Source organism: Phaethon aethereus (genome assembly GCF_964289735.1).
Source record: "Phaethon aethereus genome assembly, chromosome: 19".
NCBI lineage: Eukaryota > Metazoa > Chordata > Aves > Phaethontiformes > Phaethontidae > Phaethon > Phaethon aethereus.
Window position 1 is genome coordinate 4,520,338 of NC_138595.1, and position 20,604 is coordinate 4,540,941.

Sequence of the window (20,604 nt, forward strand, 5' to 3'; positions counted from 1 at the left end):
AGCACCTTTAAAACAGGTACCAAATTAATATCTATAATGAAAACCCGTGACACTGAAGACATATAATGTATTAATTGAAATTTAAAAGCACATAAAACAAATACTTCTTTTTATACATACACATATAAAATAGAAAACTAAAAATATAATTCATAGTACTAAGTCATCACAGGTAGTGTATAAAAAGTGCTACAGAAATGCATTACATAGTCCTCTGAATTAAAAAAAGTAGCTTTAAAAGTCTGCAATTGTATTGCATTTAACTTAATTTTGCTCATTTTGGGAAGAAATATTGACTTCTTATTTTCCTAAAGTGGTTGAATACAGAAATTAATTTACTTTTAAACCAGAACAACTTCCAATGTGATAACTTATTTTATGCAGCAAGATGGAACAGCATGGAAAAGCTGAGTAGGAAAATAAAGGCATCATGACTGGAACAAACTCAGAAATAGTCTCCATTTTGAATTATGTTTCTGTCCTATCATTTTATGGGAAGGCATATATACACAGTAATAAATAAAAAACAGTAACACTACATTATACCCTAGGGATTACACACAGGAAAACAGGTAATACAAAAACTAATGAGACCTGAAAAGGCTTTCTCCAACTTGTGGGACCAAGCCACCAATAACACTGACAGTCAATACAAAAGCTTCAAATGTATCCAGAACATTGTTATTTCAAAATAACGTACTTCATTTAGTAGTGTTCAGAATTGAAATGCCTTTCTTTTTTCTCCACGACAAGAACATAACCTTTTTCAGTGTACAAAATGTTTCTCATGAGTTAGAGATTCCAAAAGACAGAGGATTTGGATCACGATGATCTTAATTTTCCACAAAAGGAAGAAATATCTCACATTTGACCTTTTTTATCCAATAAAAAGTCTAGAGACAAGTTTGAGTATCATCACACAAACTTGGACAGCTGTGGTTTTCAAGGGGCTCAAAATCGAACCACTGAAATAGTACATTTTATTTTAGCTTAGCTGCCCTGATTAAATGGGTTAAAAGTCATCAGACCATGTCACCAAAAGTTTGTGTTCCAGCTGGTTACAGCTGTCCAAATTATCAACAAAGCTTTCAGCATCCACTGCTGATGCTTTTAACCTTCAGAACGACCACATATCAAATACAGCACAACTAAACAGAAGTTTCAGGCAAATCATCCATTTCTTCAAATGTATTCAGGGTGTTTTTGCTATTAGTTCTTGAATTATCTTGAACTTTGCTTGGATCTGAAAAAAAATGCATTATAAACAAAACAGGATATGGTAGAAACTGTATATGCAGGATCAAATTTTTGCACGTCTATTTTTTGTTAAAAAAAATCACGCATTTATTTAAACAGCAAGTTGTCAGTTTACTACCATATCTTACACAGAAATTCTTCTGTCTGCTCCTTTTCATTATTACTGAGATCATTCCACTAAGCAATATAAATGCTAGTTGCCTCAAGAACATGCTTCAGAACAAGTCTCCCAGATCCTTATATGCCCCTACCAAACTCTGACGCCTGCTGCTAGAAGGACATCTGACACCTCAGAGTTAGGTCATTTCTCTATTACACTTCCAACACTGTCAGCAGATGGGTATCTTGAATTTCCTGGTCAACATTCACGAGGGGCAGTTTGTCATCCGATATATATCGCAAAACATAAACATGAATGTTCTAGGGTTAAAAACAGCAGACTATAGTATTGTCGGGTAGAATCGGTCCAATTTCTTGACAGATTTTGCAATGCTATAGGTAACTATCAGGACTAAGTGTACTTTATGTCAGCTTTTTCAAAATAATATTTTCTGTCCATTAAAAAGTTCTCTGGCCTTATACCATGCAAATACCATGCATAACTGCTTAGAGAAAAATAAAAGGTGAAACCACCATGTTTTGGTGCCAAGGTGTAAATAATGAGAGTTTGTAAGTTTGTAACCAATCCTCTCTCTAAATCTTTAAAAATAATTTAACCCTCCTACCATATGTTTCTCATAGTATGAGTTTCCCTAGCAGTAAACTGTGATTGAATATCTAGAGTTCATATTTTTAAAGGTATAAAACTATATCAAAGCATTTCTAAGAAAAACAACACTATGTCACAAATACAGCGTTGTAAAATTCTGCAGTACCTGTTGGCCCTGGATCTTCATTAATAAATGAAACATGTGTTTTCCACTCGGTCCATTTCACTTCATTAATCCTGTTTACATTGCATATAAGTTTTGTTATTAGCATGCATTATCTCCCAGCTACATAGCTGCACTTCCCCTTTTACATCTTTATTCCTTCTTGGGATTGTGATTTACCATCATAGGCTGAATGTCTTTTGCAGTGTTATATACTATATGAAGATGACAATAATACCAAGAGTACTTTATAATTTCACACATTATGAGTACAGTCTTGAAACTCACCTTAAATATTTAAGTATTTTTCATAAAACAGCATAGTAATAGATTCTTTAATATTGTAATCATCAATTAGCCATCAATTTAAATATAATTACTTTTAAGCTAACATTCAAAGGAGATTATGACAGTGACATTTACTGCAAGCAGACTTGATACTTGTACATTAAAAACATATGAAGTTGAAAATCTGTTTTCTTACCAAAATATCATCTACATAAAAAAACCCTATACATTTTCCCTTTTTTTAAACAATTGGTCACAACTGAAAAAAACAAATTGGATTTTTATATACCTAATATAATTTGTAGAGATGTAGAAATATTTTAAAGAGGCTTTTGAGGAGAAACAACCCTGAAGAAACATACAGAGCAGAACTGATAGCACAGTAGTCTAGCTTTGCTTTACCTTAAGCACACCCTGGTGTCATTTTCAGCCACTTTACAGCGTTCTCCCAGTTGGAATTTTTTCCTCAAACATTTTGGTAAGAATTTTTCAAATTCCAAAATAGTTCTGGCTCTCTATTAACAATAAATAGTAACACGAGTATGGTTAACCATATTCAGAATTGTCTGATGACATAGCATATACAATTTGCAGGCTCCATGTTTCATTATAACATGCTGTGCCCCCATCCACCATCTGTAACCAACACTAATTCCAACAACAGCATAACACGGCATGCCACTTAATATTTGGCACATGCAAATAAAGAGCCCACAGCTTTCTAGTTAGCCCCCTCACAGAAGGCATACTCAGAGAAGAACCAAGAAATCTCACTCTAAACTCAGCGTTTAAGGTTTAATGCTAACACACCGTCATGCAACACCTGCCACAGGGACATATATAACCTGTAGAGGGATGCTGCCTACCACAGAAAGCAACTCCAATCCTAATTATGACTGTGTTCTCAATGACAGCTTGGGACTCAGAGGTGTCTAGCCTGGGTAAAAGACTAGGCTCGGATAAGGTATGAGAAATTGGAATGAGCTCATGCATTGCTCAAACCCAAGGGATGCGTGTAACAGAGCATGCTGTGTTACAGATTTCTGGGCAGATAATGAAACACACCTTCCTGGTGACAATATCAAGGGGAACGAAAGTCATAAAGGTATGTGATGCTGCATGAGGTTGAAAATCCGAGCCATAAGATTAGAATAGTTGTTATGTCTGAAGTTACTACGATACCCTAATACTAAAATTACTTATTTCCATTATTTGTACACATGCACAAATGGGGATTATCATTGTTAATACCTAACCTGTTCTGTCAGCATGCTAAGTTACCATATGTACAGCCCAAAAGATTTTAGCCAACGCATCTGTACTTGACTAAGCAAACTAACTCACAAACCTGGAGTTTCCAGATATGCTCACTCTCTTTAGAAATATCTTCCACTGTTTCTCCCATTAATGCAATCAGCATGTTCAAGAGAAGAACAAAAGTCAACACAACATAAGTTATGAGGAGCAGAAGAAATAGTACAGGATACTTTGAATTTTGCTGGATCTCCAGATCACCCAGTCCTAGGGTGAGCTTAAAAAGATCCATCAGAACAGGTCCTAGACTGCTGTTGGAATGGCATTCACTGCCATCTTGGCAGGTTTCAATCAATGCAGCAAGAGCTGAGAAGAAAGCATGAGAAAATTTTAATCACAATAACGCTTTATGTATACATGGCATTTTATCCTAAAGAATTCAAAATGCACTGCATAATAAAGAGCTAGAGCTGACCAGCCACATACACAGCAGCAGCTACATGACAGATTACCCCAAAGCAGAAAGAGCCCACGTCCAAATGAAATTGCAGGCAATTGAGAAAGAGCCAAATTACTTATCTGTTCAGATAGTCTCTGGACAGTTTAAATCTCTAAACTTGGCTTTTTAATATCCAGAAGAAACCCCAACATGAGCTCTCATCATGACAATAGGGTTCTTATTCATAATAATGCTAAAATTTTTACTCACACAGAGCATCAGTGCTTTTCTCCAGTAATATTTACCTACGCCAAATCCCAGCAAAAACACGATATAGACAACTAAAAATTTTATCACATCTTGCAGGATGACCTAAAAATTAAATTAAATATTTATCAGAAATTAAAATTGAGAACTAGTTTTACACTTATGAATTCTGCAGGGATACAGGTGCGGTACACGCTAAAGTGTCGGATTGCTTTCATTAAGCAAACTCAGTGAGAAACCCAGAGAAAATTTAGGTCTGATTTTTTATCTCATGACTGAGTGCCTGGTGCATTGTCCAGGGGTGGCTCTGTACGATATAGGCACTACAGCATACAATGCAATTAGATAGCAGAACTACATTAGCTGAAAAAACACAAGTTACTTACATATTTAATATAAAATGTTAATTTTAAGATATAAACTATTTTCTGCCATTGAAGCTATATAGCGTATTCTGCTGAAATAATACGTACAAACTGAAAATAAGACATTTCAAGATGAACTATAAAATACATCTAAATGGCTAAATATGCTTGGTTGGGATTGTATCATAACAAGGCAGGTAAAACAAAAGAAAACAAACTTGCCTTTTGAATCATAACACTGTAAATGCCCATGGACTGGAAACCTCTGGTGAAATAGAGCATATTAGCCCATCCTAGGGCCATTGCCAAAACAAGACACACGAGGTGTTCTTTGTAGGAAAACAAGTACAAAAAGACAGAGAAGATCACAAGCAAAGCTTGTATAAAACTGTTAAAAAACAAACACATGTACGTAAAAGGGAAATGACTAGCACGAAACCAACAACATAATGGAAAAATATGAAAACAAGACTTCTTTGCTTCTTATGCTTCAATTCTAATTTCATACTGCATTCTATTCTCCCCTATGAACATTACCATTGTAGTTTAACAATAAAATAGATGAGTACAAGTGGTATAAGTATATTAATATATTAGGATTATATTTATTAAAGCTTACTTTAAGTCAACTGTTCTCCCCAGAATAGCTGGTCAGTGCAGCTTTTGCTGACAAAGACATTAAGAATTCTTAGTAGTATCTTTGAAACCATCTAATTCAAGCTTTAGCTTAATGAATTGTTAGAATCTTTACAGATTTTTCCATAAAGAAGGTAGACACTAGGAGAAGGTGTGATATGCTGTGATAGGATGTAGACCAGATTCTCAGCAGCACAAGATCGGTATCAGTGTGGTTGTAGGAGAAAGAAGAAAGGTGGAGTTAAGCCTCCTCTCCTTTTATTGATCCTACAATCCTATGCCAGAAATGAGAGGGACTCCTCTGTCCTTTATCTAGGCCAGGTGATGGGACACTCCCATCAGCCAGCTGAATCAGCTTTACGGTATTTTTCCTTCCTGAAGGAGTTAAGAGGAGTGTGAAACTATCTGGTTTATTAAACATATCTCTCTATACAGCTCTAAAGAGATACAGCATCAGAAGAAGCTAAAGACAGTACTGTACCTTGTAAAAAACAAAAACCAGTCTGTACACATCAACCCCCAATATTGTTACTGACCCATGCAACCATAACCACGTGTGTTGCAGAAAAGCTGCATGTAAGATTACATCCATCCCTCTAGAAACCAATAATCTAGAGAAAAAGCGAGCATCTGCTACAGGAGTACATTCTCTGCGACCATTAGATAAGCATTTTATATAGAGTATAAAATATATGCAGGACAGACTTACAATGCAAAGTGGAACCATGCATCAGAGAGAATTGATTGCAGGTCTGAGGGCCTAAGCAGAAAGATGGCTACGCTCTATGCGGACAGATATGTAAAATACAGAAATGGTAGTAAGAGAAAGCAGGCCTTAAAATTGATTTTTCAAAATAATTTAATTGAAGTTGGTGTTCTAAAAAATCCATCTACTGATAAGACATAACTTCTAGAATGAAAAATCTTTTTATAGGGCTGCAGCTGCAAAGTTTAAATTTCTGTCATCTCTGGCATAATGTAACAGTTAGTTACTGGTTTTACTTATAGTATATGGCAAAAATTATGCCCTATTTTTTCCCCGTTACAAGTTCTAAATCAACAGTGTCCTTAAAGCCAGTAATTTGACAACACCGGTGTTATACAAATGTCAAATCTGTCTTGAGAATTTGAAAGGAAAAATCCCTCATATTTGTTTCAGAGCAATACAGTTATATTCAAATATATAACCAGGGTCATTCTGAGCAAGTGATGTATTGTGCCAAAGACTTTTAGAAATTACACATATTAGAGATGTTCCAAACGTATTGCCAATATCAGCAGCAGCAGCGTATTCACAAATCTAGAAAGTTCTTCACCTATTTTGTTAAGTATTTATTATTAAAATGTCTTACCTCTTTTACAGCTAAAAATATTGCTCCTAACATAACCATCACCTGTCCTGATAACTGCAGCCATCCCACACCACGTGTTAGAGCTAGTGGATAAGGTGGAGCCTGCAAGACAGGTCCAAAATGAAAGACTGAGTTCCACACCTGAAGGGTAAAAGGCAGAGTAACAGGAAGCCTCACATATGCAGCTCCTGGGTACACAATTTCTCCCCTTTCAGTGAGAATTTTCTTCATGGTGGATTTACAGAATCGGCCTGCTAACATATGTATTTGAAATAGCAGAAGTTTCTTTAAAAAAAATGGAAAATACCCTCACCACACTTTTAGAAATTTAACTACCTGTCTTTATATTGTGTATTTGTATTTTGGGTCACTTTCACAAAATGCAAATGTGATTATCTCCTCTATAACTGCTCTTCTTCCTTCCAGATACGAAGACCTGGTCTCACTACAGCCAGATATTCTGATACCTGGTTTTGGTTTAGCATTTTAAATACAATTCAGGAAATACTATTGCATTTTAAATCAGTAAAATTTGGTGAGATTAAGTTGCTGTACTCACTTCATTTTCATTAGGCCTGTGGTAGGAAACTAACGTTAATGTTACATTGTATAGGAAATAAAAACAGCATGACATGAAAAACATGTGTCGTGCAAACTTCTTCCATTTCATTCGCAGGAGGGAATTCAGAGGCTCCAAAGTCAGCATTTCGTGACGATTCTGTAGGAAAAAACCAAACAATTAAGATTTGAACTTGCCACCTGTAAGGAAAGTGAGATAATTTCAGGCATGTGTTTTGTGTATTTCATTCGGGATCTGTCCTTGCTGAGCTAGAAACACATCTATGCTCAAAGATAGGTGTCAGACCCTGACCTGACACCATACAGGAGACAACTCTCATGCTGGGATAACCTGCCATACTCTGGTAAATTATGGTTGAGCTAAATAATTTGTGATGTTTGTGATTTGTAATGTGAACTTCTGGTCTTGCTTCCTACAGAAGTTTTACGGTAGTATTTGAATTTAGCAAATGTAAAATTCTGGCTTTGAAAAGCTAACATTCCTAAACACCTGAAATACATACCTGTTAAGTAAAGTTTATAACATTAGGCAGAACATCCTTGTAAAGTATTTCTGTTTGCTTGCCCTGTTCTCATGTACTACCTTAGGCAGCTGCTCAGGGCCACTCCATGGAGATAAGACACTAACTTTGGTCAGACTAGCTGGGCCATATTTATGTTCCTGTGCAAGGGAAATTAATTTAATCTCAAATGTAGAAAAAACACTCCCAAAATGCCTAGCCCGTGTTTCAGGAGCTGAATGCATATTCACTTACAATTGACAATCTACAGAAGTATAAAATTCATATTGTTCCTGATAGAAAACTGAGAACCAAAAGTTCCTGTTGACTCTTTTGCAAGTAATTCAGTCAAATGTATAAACCAACAAAACTGAAATGAGTGTACTGCTAGAAAAAAAAAAAATTTAGAAATAGGTAACTTACACCAATATTTGTATTATAGACAATAATTTCCAATACTGAATTGTCTGCAGTGGTATCTAGTTCTGTCAGATCGTAAAGAGAAGATTGAACAGGACCATAAGCCCAGTCTGTGAATTTTCTTGACAGGCTCCTGTTATGCTTATCTCTTATCTCTCTGCTCAGGATGTATTTTAGAATCTAAAACATGAACAGAATCATTTGTAAGCAGATGCATTCTTCATGGGAAAGGAGAAAGCACACATATATACTTGCCCAAATCCCTGCCTTTTAACTATCACATTTTCTACAGTAGTGCAATTCAACGTATTTGTAATTCTGTTATTCGGTAAGCAGTGTTTAGAGATGACAGACCTCTAGGAAATAAGTACAGTATTTTTAATGCCTCTGGATTTTCTGTCAGAGATATTTTTCTAAAGGATGAAAGCACAATTTTCCATGCATTCACATTTGTATCTTCCTTTAACTTAATTAACTACTTTCCAAATTATCCCGCTATCGTTTCTTTACCACAATACAGTTGTTTTATGAGAGAGAAATTCTACAGTAGCATAACAGAGCAGTTCTAGGGCATTTTCTGAAATTATTCAAAGACTGAATATTGTATAACTGTAGTACTGTAATAAATGCAGAATTTCTGAGTTTTTGAGTTTTTTCTGGGTTTCCAAGGCTGCTGTTAAACAGCATGTGTATTTTGTATGGTATTTTGTTGTTAGAAGGAAACCTAGAAGGGTAGAAACAACATTGCAATAGAAATATTTGCTTGTATTTTGAACAAAATCAGCTCACCAAATACTACTGGTACATAGTAGCATAACAATCATGGAAAACTAAATGTCAGAGCACTAATGTCTGAGTACATAGTTGGCCTTGACTCTTTCTCCATACTTAATTTCTCTTAGATGCTACTGAAATAATACCCACCTCTAATTTCCCAGTTTTTGCAGCTAATTGTAGTGGTGTCAAACCCTCCTTATTCTTTGTTTTTTCCAAATTTCTGTCTTTACTTTTCAACAAAATCATATCATACATTCTGATTACAAAGTCATTCTGGGTTTTAAAGTCCTCTGCCACAGTAACTAATGCATGGAGGATATTGTTTCCTCTGGAATCCTGAAAAGTAATATTAGTCCTGGTATTGTCCATTAACAGTTGAATTATGTCTGGTTGATTGGTACATGCGGCTAACGCCAGTGCAGTTTCACCTACAAAATTATAAAATGTAACACATGTTCATATTTTATTACAAGCATTCAAATCATATTATAAAAGAGTATATAGCTGTGTTAAGCATCTTAATATATGAAAGCACATATATATTGATGGTATTGAATTTAGCTCTTGTTTTATGAAAGCTTACTTTGCATGAAAACATTATTTGGAGAAAATCTTCAGAATAAAATTTTTTACATTTCTTTTGCCATTCAGCATTTACAATTTTTTTGGTAAACATTTTACAATTATTTCTGAGTGCTTATAATACATTGCACTCTGGCAAGTTACTTTTACAAAAGGTACTATGCCATTTTTGTATCTGGTGATGTGAGTTTCCTAATCTGTGCTTAGCTACAGTAATGATTCACACTTGCCTGCCTTCCATGCTGTCTTAATTGTTTGGGTATTCCTTCCTAACTTTTCTAGAGAGATTGGATTTCCACTTACCAAAATAAAAGCCTTCATGCTTATGTTTGGGATTAAAGAAAATACCCTGGGCATGAGCATTGACATCAGCTCCTTTTTCTATAAGGCTCTGAGTTATTTCATATTGTCTTCTTTCAATGGCAATATTTAGAGCTGTCTGGCCTGAAATGACAGACACAAGTATTAGCATTGAATCTCTTAAGGACATTATGAAACATTAATGATGTTTCACAATGGATAGCAGCAGTGATAATGAATAAAAGCCATTTTAGGAATTTAAACCATCATTAGAATGTTTGAAAAACATATTATTTTTACGGAGGGTATATTTAACCATATACCTGAAATTGGTATCAGATGGCAATACCTTTATATGCCTCTTCTGTGTATGCTGCATTGATAAATCTCTCCAAAATACCATTTTCTTCTGCAAAGGATAGTAACATATTCACAATCTCATTTGTGTTTTGGTTGATGTTCAGCAGAGCTTTCATCAGACAAGTTTTGCCAGTATCTGAAGCTGTGAATTTTTTCATCAGATAATCTACAAGAGTGAATTTTGAGATTAGATCATCATTCATTATTAAAGTGGATGGAAATGAATTCTAATCTTTTGCTCATTAGGGGTGGAACCTGAGGGATGTATATGAACATAAATTATTTGCCAAGCAATTGCTCCATCTTACTCACTTTGTATTTGAGCTATGTATACTTCGTGAGACGATGCATTGAGATGTGGTACTTACAAGGTAGCCAATGCACTTGGTTCTTCTTTCTGGCATCCCGCTGCCATGGTAACTCCAGACAGACCCAGAACTCGTTCCTAACTTCTCTGCCTGTTCTCCATGCTGCACACATCACAAGCCCTGTCTACACTGCAATTTGAGTGCAGCTTGGATAGAGACATCAGCTTTGAGTCTTGCGCTGCAGAAGGCTAGCTTAGGTATGGCTATGGAAATACAGCGCAGATAGACGCTCCGTGTGTCATGAATGGGAGACAAGTACGCGCCAGTGTTGCCTCGGAGATGGCAAGGAGGTGGCTGATCGAATACCTTAAGCTTTCATTTAGAAATAGGAAATGTGTCATACATTACATTGCAAAAAAGTGACTGCAAATTCACAGGCAAGTAGCTGCTGCCCAGTTTTAGACAATACATATGCTGCCAGAAGAGCCAGCAATATTCCTTCAGGAAACTCCACAGTTTACCTGGCACAGTCATGTTTGTACATGCATTTGATCGTTCCTTCAGCTCTGCAAGCAGGCACTGTAATTCTTCTGTATTCCCCTCAGATACTGCCCGAAATATGTATCTTTTCAACTTCTTCCGGGCACCAGTCTGCTCAGGTCCTTGTGATATGTTAGCGCTGTAATTGTAAGAAATAATAATAATAATAAATAATAATAAAAATAATAATAAACTGCTGATTCCATTTACTGTGTTTTATTTTATTTTTACGTAAGAGGAAAAAAAATACAATTACTTGCCCCAGACTACATATGCTTCTGCTTCCATATATATCTTGGCATGCATCTCAGAATGTTTCTGCTTATTTGCAGATAACTGGCTATTGAGAGGGTTTTTAAAACAAGAAGGTACATTTTCCAAGTAATTTGTTTTGCATTTTTTTCTAGTTTATCCATTCTCCTAAAACAAAGACTAAGAAATACTTCTCTTATCTGTCCAAAACTCACTGACTTCAGTGCCTGAAGTTACCTGATGCTGCACTCCAGCTGCACCCATCGCACTCACAGCAGAAGATAATTTTTAACCTCACATCTTCTTACACAACTTTCCTGATCATACATTATTCTGGAAGAAGAATGGTTTAATATTGCTCCCCAATTGGAAATACTCCTAGCTCATGCCTAGTTGTACATAGTGTTTATGTCCTGTGTTGTCATCTAGGAAACAGACATTATATATGAAGAATCCTCACACTAAATATGAAATTTTAGAAAAGCAGAGGTTAGAGTTTCTTATTTCAAAATTTAGTTATTGAAGAATCAGAAATGCACGCACACATATGACCTTATTTCTAAAACATGGCAGGCAAAATAGGTAATATCTACCCTATCATAGACATAATCCATTGAAAATGTACTAAGAAATACTTCATGTCTCCACTCACCAACAACTCTCTACATTAGGGCTATATTCAGTCGCATCATCCTGAAGAGACTGTGGGGAATCCATATCTTCCCCATTTCCAGATGCACTATAGAAAACAGAAAAGCATAAATGCTAAGTCAGGAAGATATTGGAAGACATTTTGGCAATGTCAAAATCAGTGAATACTAGGAAGCAGTATCTACAGTAGAGCTGAAATTAGTCTAATTTGACACTGTGCTTTTTAATTCTATCATTTTATCTCCCCTGTGAATCTTAAAGTGAGTGGTAAAAATAGAGACCCACAGGATTTTATTATATTTAAAAAATCATTAGGAAAGCAACCTGTTTTGTGTTTTACTATGTCATTTCATTACAGATCCTGAAACTGTGGGAAGTTCTCAATTTTTTTTTTAATGATCACTGCTTTTTATGCATCATCCTGAATGCTTGAAGCTTACATTCTTCCTTTTCACATGCTTAATTTGCCACATCTGCCACGAAACAAGTGCCAAATCAGTACCAGCCCATGTGTTGCAAGCACACAGTGAAAGTGATTTACCTAAAGATTTGCTACGCGGTACACTGTAGGCAACTCAAGAGCATTTTGCAGCTGACTTGAAAGGAAGCTTCAGCTAAAAGAAGTTGAGAACTGGGCCTTAAATACATATTTAGGTAATACATTTAAAGGATTTCAATAGCATTGGTATTTTGTAATTGCTGCACATCATGTCCAGACACTCCTAAAAGCAGATCTCACTTAAAAAAATAATCTGTTATCATTTTTCTTATTTGTATTTTTGTTTTCTATAAGGTTCAGATTTGATGAACTACCTCAGGTTAATAACTTAGGGAGCCTGTACTATTAGTTGTTGTCAAAACAGATGTATGAACAGTAATGCAAGGATCCAGTAGCGCAAGGATTCAGCATTGCTCTGCAGATATTCCCTTCCCTTTGAAATAAAGCCGCTAGCTCAAGAGTCCATTCTTATTCAGTCTGTCACTTCTCTGCAGAAAACCGTGAGGAATCTGGTGTCAAAGCGTATGTGTGTCTTGTGCAGGTCAGTCCCTGAGAGGGAGAAATTTGGATACCTCTCCTCTGAAACCAAAATAACATTGTCAGCAAATTCCAAAAAGCTGACCAGATGTCCATCAGACACAAAAATATTTGGCCATTCCAAGCTTATACTAGACGATGCATATTGCCCTTATTCATAATTATTCACTATTAGTACCTCACACATTTTTAAAAGTTAAGTGCATTCCTTCCAGCCATAATATCTCTCTATTCATTCAGCATAAATGGCTGCCTTTAAATATTTCAGACGCAACAGCTTCATGTTGTTTGATTGTTAATAAGCAATCGAGGGCAGATGTCAGCACACAGCTGGGAATGGGGTTTGTTAAATTAAGCTGTGGTCTTCACACAGTAGGAAAATACACAAATGGGTGTGTGGAGTTTGTCCTAATCTATCATAAATAAGAGGCTAAGATTAATAAAAAGGACTGTACTGATTTTAAATTTATTCAAATCTGAGGTCTGATTTATTCAGTGTCAATGACAACAGTAGATAAATTCAAAGATAAGTCATCTAGCAACAACTGACCTCCAATGGAGTTCTGTCTTTGAAGCGACCAAAAGCTAAGAAAAGCCATGTGAAATTTTAGCTTTGAAGTCTAAGGAGAAATAAGGAGTAGCAGCTGAAAAGAAAATAGATATATTTGCAGTGTGACTGTTGCATATGCATCTATAACTTACCATGGACGAATATTTGAATCCATTGGTTTTGAAAACACAGGGGGAGATGTATTGCTTGGAGTTGCACTGCTTTCAAAACCATCAATCTCCAGAAAAAAGTGTGAACTGTTGAACACAGTGCATTTAAAAAATATTAGTAAAAAAGCAAGCTCAACCATAATATAAGCAAAGTGCTGCACATATCTGCCTAGGACAAAGTTGACAATTTATATTTTCTGGCATTATAGCTAATAGGACGCTGGAACAGAGGCTTATCTACTTTCCCCTGGGGGGATCTCAACCTCCAACATTGTGCCCAGCACTTTCATGCTGGCAGACGGGAAAAATTCCCAAGATATTTTTAGGACATGTGGCATCAGATCTTGACATGTCTAAGCAGCTACCCAAGCAGCCTAAAAACAGTCTTGCGTCCAACTTCTGTGCAAATAGCTAAATGCAACACCAGACATTAATTGAACAGCCACACATGTATGCATACACACATACGCTTTTTAATCTACTGCATTATAGTCCCTATTTCTCCAGCCAGGAGCCATCAGGATGGATCATTTCAAACCCATCAGCAATGATAATCATTAAGTCAGAAAGTTTGAAAGGCCACATGTTAAATGACATCAGGCATTTCCACCATCCAGGACTGAATGTGTAATCTTGCCAGTCAGTGCATGACATTTAACTATTTCTTTTTCCTATAAATAATTATTTATAGGGAAAACAAATGAAATTCGAAACAACACAGAAAAGGGAATAAGAGAAGAATAGGAATATTTCGCCCTTTAAAAGCCTGCAGAGTTGAGAGGCAAAATCAATGGCTTGGTATTACTAGATCTCATTAAAATATTTTTACATTTCACCAAAGACAGAGGAGTTTCAGTGGTGGATGTAGTGACTCCACAGGGCCTATTGTTCAGAAACTGTCTTACATTTCTAAAATTTTCCAGTAGTCACTGAAATTTTTTCCAATTCACCTAATATTTATGGTTTAGTCCATAGGTTGGTTTTTTTAACTGCATCTTCCACAAAGAATCCTGTTGAATTAAAGTACATATACTGATGCTGAAGTGGAGTATATTATTAGGACAGTACTGGACATCCTGTTGATACCTGCTAAAAATAGCATGATCTAATGGCCTCAGTTCATCTCATTTTCCAATGGCTTGGTGATCCAAGTGTTAATTCACTGTAGTTGTTTAGCCTTATATGACCTTTTAACATTTGAGACATGCCTGTGAATTATTCTAAGCAGGCAGCAAGTAAAATGTGACTTCTGGTTAGCAGGACAATGTCCCTGACATTACTTAGGCAGAGGGTGCTCTTCAGAGTACAGGGAAAAAATAGACAGAAACAGGACCATTGCTATCACTTATGCCAGCTGCTGTAAATCACTGTTGTTTCACTGGGGTCTGGACTTGGCAGAGAGGCTGAAGAGTGGAAAAAAATGGGTTCATGAAGTGCAGGAGCTGTCCCAACATGCAAACATCTGTTGAACGTTGCAGTGAACCTCCATAAAGCCAGAAGGGTCAAGCCCTAGGCTTTGCTGGACCATCTCACCTGCCCTTGGCTCGGCACCAGGAAGGGATGCTGTGCTACAGGCTGATGTCTCCGAGAGCAGCTCCTGCTCTCCCAGTCTGTTCATGCTGAAGATTTTGGCATCCAATAGATGTACCGCAGCTATGAAGTGGACCTGTTTTGGAGGCTGACACACCTAACCTATCCTGGCATGTGGGTTATCTGGGGATACGGCGGGGGGGAACAAAAGCCACTGTGCAAAGCAGGTGGACAGTTGCCAACAAATACCCAAGTGCTTACGTGGCTGTGGCCATGGTGCACGCTGTCAGGAACACTGCCCACAAATGTAATCAGGCTCTGACAACGCTGGCAGCACTCCTCCCAGCCTGCCTGTCAGTTTTCCTGTGCTTAGGTATATACTGTTAGTCCACCCAAATACCAGGACCTTCAAGAGGAGAAGTCATTGTCTTTTGAGAAAGTTGCCAGTACATTTGCCAAGTGAGAAACACCACCCATGGAAGTGCACTAGCTGCTTAGTGGCACAGTAGAAGGAACCATTTTGAAGCAACAGAAGTACAGCAGCATAGAAACATATAATTAACAGAACACGTTAAGCCTCTGTTAAAATTCACGTGATCTTCATTCCTTATATTACAGGAATGTTGTCAGCCACACCCTGAGCTCTTGGTTGAGAGGTGGGAAAAACCCACAAGTTACTGTTACTGATGCCACAAAGCTGAATGGGAGATATGAGCTTAATTGGGGGGTAGTGTCTGCCAGTATTTGTTATAACTATGCAATCCTTCATGGAATTGCTCCTTTTTGAAGTAGTAGGTGTACTGTGAGCTGTTCAGACACCTCATCTGCCCCTTATACAACCAAAGAGCTTCTCTTTTTGGATTTAATGACAGAAAGGCAAATAGGGCTACCCAGGCAGTGGGTCTCAAAAAACTAATGACACCATTTCTGTGGAAAGTGATTCCTCTGATTATTAAGAATTATAAATGTCAGAACAGCCTCAATTGCCTAGGCCTTCAGAGTTTCAAAAATTGCTATAATAGCTAGTAATTAGCCACAGAGTGAAAAGTTTATGAATGAAAGTTCATCCTCACTCTACAGTAACTTAGTTGTCTCCAATAGCATAGTATCAGGGATGAATTACTGCTTTTATTTCCCATTCATATTAAATACAAACCCTTAATCCTTTTATTCTCTCTAACATAAATTACGAATGAAAGTGAATATTTTATAAAATAAAATAATGAAGACTTTTTAATCAGAATAATGAAAAATAGAGTGAATTCAGGTTTCTGTGATAGGATTTTTCAAACCTCCTGTTCTCCCAGCCCTCATTTTTTAATTCACTTTTGCCTCTCCATAATCTGTCACATTCCCATATGAGGAATGAGTTTGAAATGCTCCCTTTTTTCAGGCCAGCATCTCTTACACAAAGCCTGGTGTATCCTGCCATGTGATGTCTTTAAAAAAAAGATCACTCTACCTTCTATTGAAACACTGACCATCATTAGACCACATTCTTGTTACCTTATACAGGTGTACAGAGTGAATGCAGAAAGCCCAGCTGATATGAGACAGGCTTAAAAGACTGGTGCATGAGTCTGGTGTCTCTAGGATAGGGGTTAAATATTTGTCCCATGAGGGTAAACTCATCATATGTCTACCTAACCAGGATAGTCTTCCACTTCTAAACAGCATAGGCATATGTTTTTTTTAAGGTACCTTCAAAAAAGGTGAACCTGCAAAGGTTCATCAGGTCTCTCTCATTCATATATGCAGCATGAATAAAGATGTTAGTGATATTTCAGTGCAAATATTGACTAAGGGAGATAAACCAGGGAGTTTCAGTGTTCTAGACTGAGCTAAAGTCCTACCTTTTCTTTGTGGGAGTGCTTTCAGTCGGCTTTTTCTCTTGCTGGTTTGAAGGGGGAATACCAGACGGATTTGTTTTCTTGCCCATTAGCGGAATAATTTCGTTGTTATCTTTAATCATGTTTCTGCAGTAGATAGATTCACAGTTACTTAACTTCCGTTCATCTGAAGAAAATATAGTGACCAAACTGCTGTTTACAGTCTCTTCACGTGTAAGCACACAAATATTGATATTTTTTCAAAGTTTTTCATTTTTCGGTTAAGCACAAACACACCATTTTGTGTCAAGGTTGGAGGGTTATATTAATGACTGATTAAATTATGTTCTAAGAAAAGTGCCATTAAAAGTGATACCATAAATCCAGGAGAAACATAAATTTAAACATGTGCCTAAATTAAACTGAGGAGAGTCAGTCAATCACAATGACAGTATACATTATTTAGAGAAACAAAAAGAGCACAATGACTTTTCTAAATAGCCCTGGAGTTTGTGCATCTAAGACTGCAATCTAAGCAGTCTGCTCTTATCCAAGATAACTTCAGAAAAGCGGTAAATTTTAGGAAGATCTGTGCAACAGACACAATGTGTGAAGGAAGGTTTCAGACATGAACGTTAGTGAACACAGAAAAAGCCCTAAAACTTTTCATTGCATTAGAATAGCAGAAGCAACAGACTCTGGATATGATGCCCAGGCTGAGCTCAGCTAAACAATCACATGGATAGCATCAAGGACTTGTGTGTCCTGGTGACACTTCTCAACAGTTCTTCAGGAAAAAAAGAACAAAATTACACCTCTACTGGATGGGAACAATCACCACATGACACAAAAGGATCTTAATGCATGTTACCTGCTTATAAGCACCCACAACATGAATTCTGTAAGAAATAATGAATAACTATCTTCCCACTTCTCAATATAATACTCAAGGGCACAATTTCAATTCACCAAGGACAATTTGAAAGCAAGAACGTAAATTTAGGATACTTTAAAATTCACTGAATGTAAAAATAGTAAATTTATGAGGTCATGGACGCATTCCCAAGGTAATCAGGGGAGTGCCCTCCGTATCCAAGGACAAATGATAAAAATCACTTGCCCGCAAGTTTGAACAAAATGAATTACACATTTTTCCTCTTCTACCTCCACTTTCTTTAATGTGACAAATGTACACACAAACTTTCTACTCCTGTTACAGTGCTGTTAATGTGCCTTAGCACTAGAATTTCTTCATTATGGGAATATCAAGATATAGAAAGCAGATTGTGAAGTGTGTTTAAGGAGACATGACTGCTGGTATGACAGAGGAGACAGGCATACCAAATACACTGATACTGGAACGAAAGTCTATTAATGCATAAACAGCAAATGTTTAAGTATGGGAAATTTTCAATCCCAAGTACAGACGACTGAGAATTTACAAGGCCCAAACACATGTAAGTGCAGCTGTAATTTCTTGTCACTAAATGAAATAGAGAAGAAATCTGAAATACTGGAAAGTACTCCTTACCTTGAAAAGGTTGGCTTAAAAAACAGGCATGAAAATAAATTGTTATTGTGTTTTCTAGCATTGGCAGGTATGTTCAAACTAGTGCAACTCAGAAATATGCCTGGTTTTGATGCATTTCCTAAGAATTCATATGACAACTTTCATAGAAATAATTTATAAAGGGCAAATATGATTTACTTAGTACACTTGCATACAAAGTACACCATCGCTTTCACTGCAGTAAGTGCACAAAAGAACTGAAATTGAATATTACATATTCAAGGTAGGAAAAAGGGTTTTGTCTATGCCTTTGAAAATGCAATTCATGTAGTCTTCAGACACATTGTATCAGTGAATACACTGATAAACATTTAATCTTAACACAGCTAAAACAAATGACTGTTGTCTTGCTTCGTTCATAAATAATGCTATTTACTTCTTACCAAGTACTTTAAGAATACACAGCAGTTTATGAGCAAAGACATTCCCCATCCAGAGGAAGAGGCAAATGTGATACTTGACATAAATTAAATATAAGGGGACTAGAATAAGATGGAGATGAGAACTGAACAATTTCACAAGAGAAGTGACTTTAAAGGAAAAGAATAGTTGGAAACAGACTAAGAGGTCAAAAAGCGCATCAGCAAAAGGAATTGCCAAGTTGAGAGGGGCACAGCTGGTAGGTGTCTGAAGTTGGAAGAATTGGAGTCAGAGGGAGTGGTAGGAATAGCTGGAGAAGTAAAGACCAAGGTTAAAATCTCTAAAGCACACAATGGACACAAGGAAGCGCCTCTCATTTGTGAGCCATGCTGGAGTGGCTCAGATATGGCAGCACATTTTTGCATGAGAGCAGGCTACATCACTTAGGAGAGGTGCAAATAGTCAATGCTAGCACGGAAGTTGTATTGGATGATGGACTACTGAACCATCAGTGATTTAAGGCAACAATTTGGGAAGCAAAAAGAGGGAAGATTTTTTTTTGTACACATGGACTACAGCTTTCAAAAGCACATAGGAGATCTGACTCTGTAGTCTCAGCTACAAAGACTATTTTAAATGAGATCTCAGAGTCTGCACAAGTAAATAACTGCAGGCACAGCAGTAGAATTAGCTTGCTACAGTGCTGAGGTAGCGTCTGTTTCTCATTTTTAATCACGATTAATTGCATGCTTAGATGAAAACTAAGCCAAGGCTTTTGACAATATGGCCTACAGAGCTCACTACTTGTTTTAACTATATCCATGCAAATCTCATGGCAGTTAATGGATCTTTTTTATGCTTATCAGTTTCTTTCCTTACTCTGTCTTGTAGTTTAATGACCAACTGCTTTATCATCATCTTCCCGTGCACTATCATTTTCTGTATTCTATGACATAGAGAAAAATAGTGCAACAGTCTGAAGTATGTCAAATCATAAGCAGCGTAGCTTACGTAACCTGATATGGAGTGTCCTCTTTTGTTGTAACTATTTTCTACTCCCATTATCTAGTTAATTGTTACTTACAGGCCACCAGAGAAGTGGCTTATTTGAAGTGGGCAGTGAGACAAAAATACTGCATTGATTTATGGTATTAAGAATTACTTCGAAGAGGATTCTGAGAACATTGAGAACTTAGTCTCTCACCTGCAGTGTGCTAGGGATAAGAAAAGGGCATTTATCTGTAATAGTGAATGTTTCATCCACAGCACAGACCACGATGCCTTCTAGCACCTACGACCTAATTCTTACTAGCTCATAAAAAAGAAATCCCCTCCCCGAGGGGAAAGATGATAAAATTTCATTTTGGCTTTTGTGCATTATTTATGGTATATAAATCCTACCAGCAGAAAGGTACACTTGATAGTGTTTCATCTTTCTGTGAGATTTTCAAACATTTGAGGGGCATTTGTAGACCTCAGGTGCTATCAGAAAGTCTTTTTCTTCTTGGTGAGGAATTTGTTCTTTCCTATGAAAGTTTTTCCTAACAGAAATTTTAGAAG

General features: G+C 36.7%; 1 protein-coding gene across 1 annotated transcript; it reads right to left on the minus strand.

Annotated features, from left to right (window-relative positions):
* Window positions 1–1,148: 1,148 nt before the first annotated feature.
* Window positions 1,149–17,257, minus strand: TRPV3 (transient receptor potential cation channel subfamily V member 3; the record flags this gene model as incomplete). The annotated part of the gene is made up of 17 exons (XM_082008656.1): window positions 1,149–1,243; window positions 2,133–2,203; window positions 2,820–2,932; window positions 3,766–4,037; window positions 4,416–4,482; window positions 4,965–5,130; window positions 6,088–6,161; window positions 6,731–6,832; window positions 7,290–7,448; window positions 8,233–8,409; window positions 9,154–9,434; window positions 9,892–10,032; window positions 10,238–10,414; window positions 11,078–11,235; window positions 12,001–12,087; window positions 13,738–13,842; window positions 17,139–17,257. 17 exons carry the CDS (start codon window positions 17,255–17,257, stop codon window positions 1,149–1,151), a joined length of 2,364 nt encoding a protein of 787 aa, XP_081864782.1.
* Between the last annotated feature and the right edge of the window lie 3,347 nt (window positions 17,258–20,604).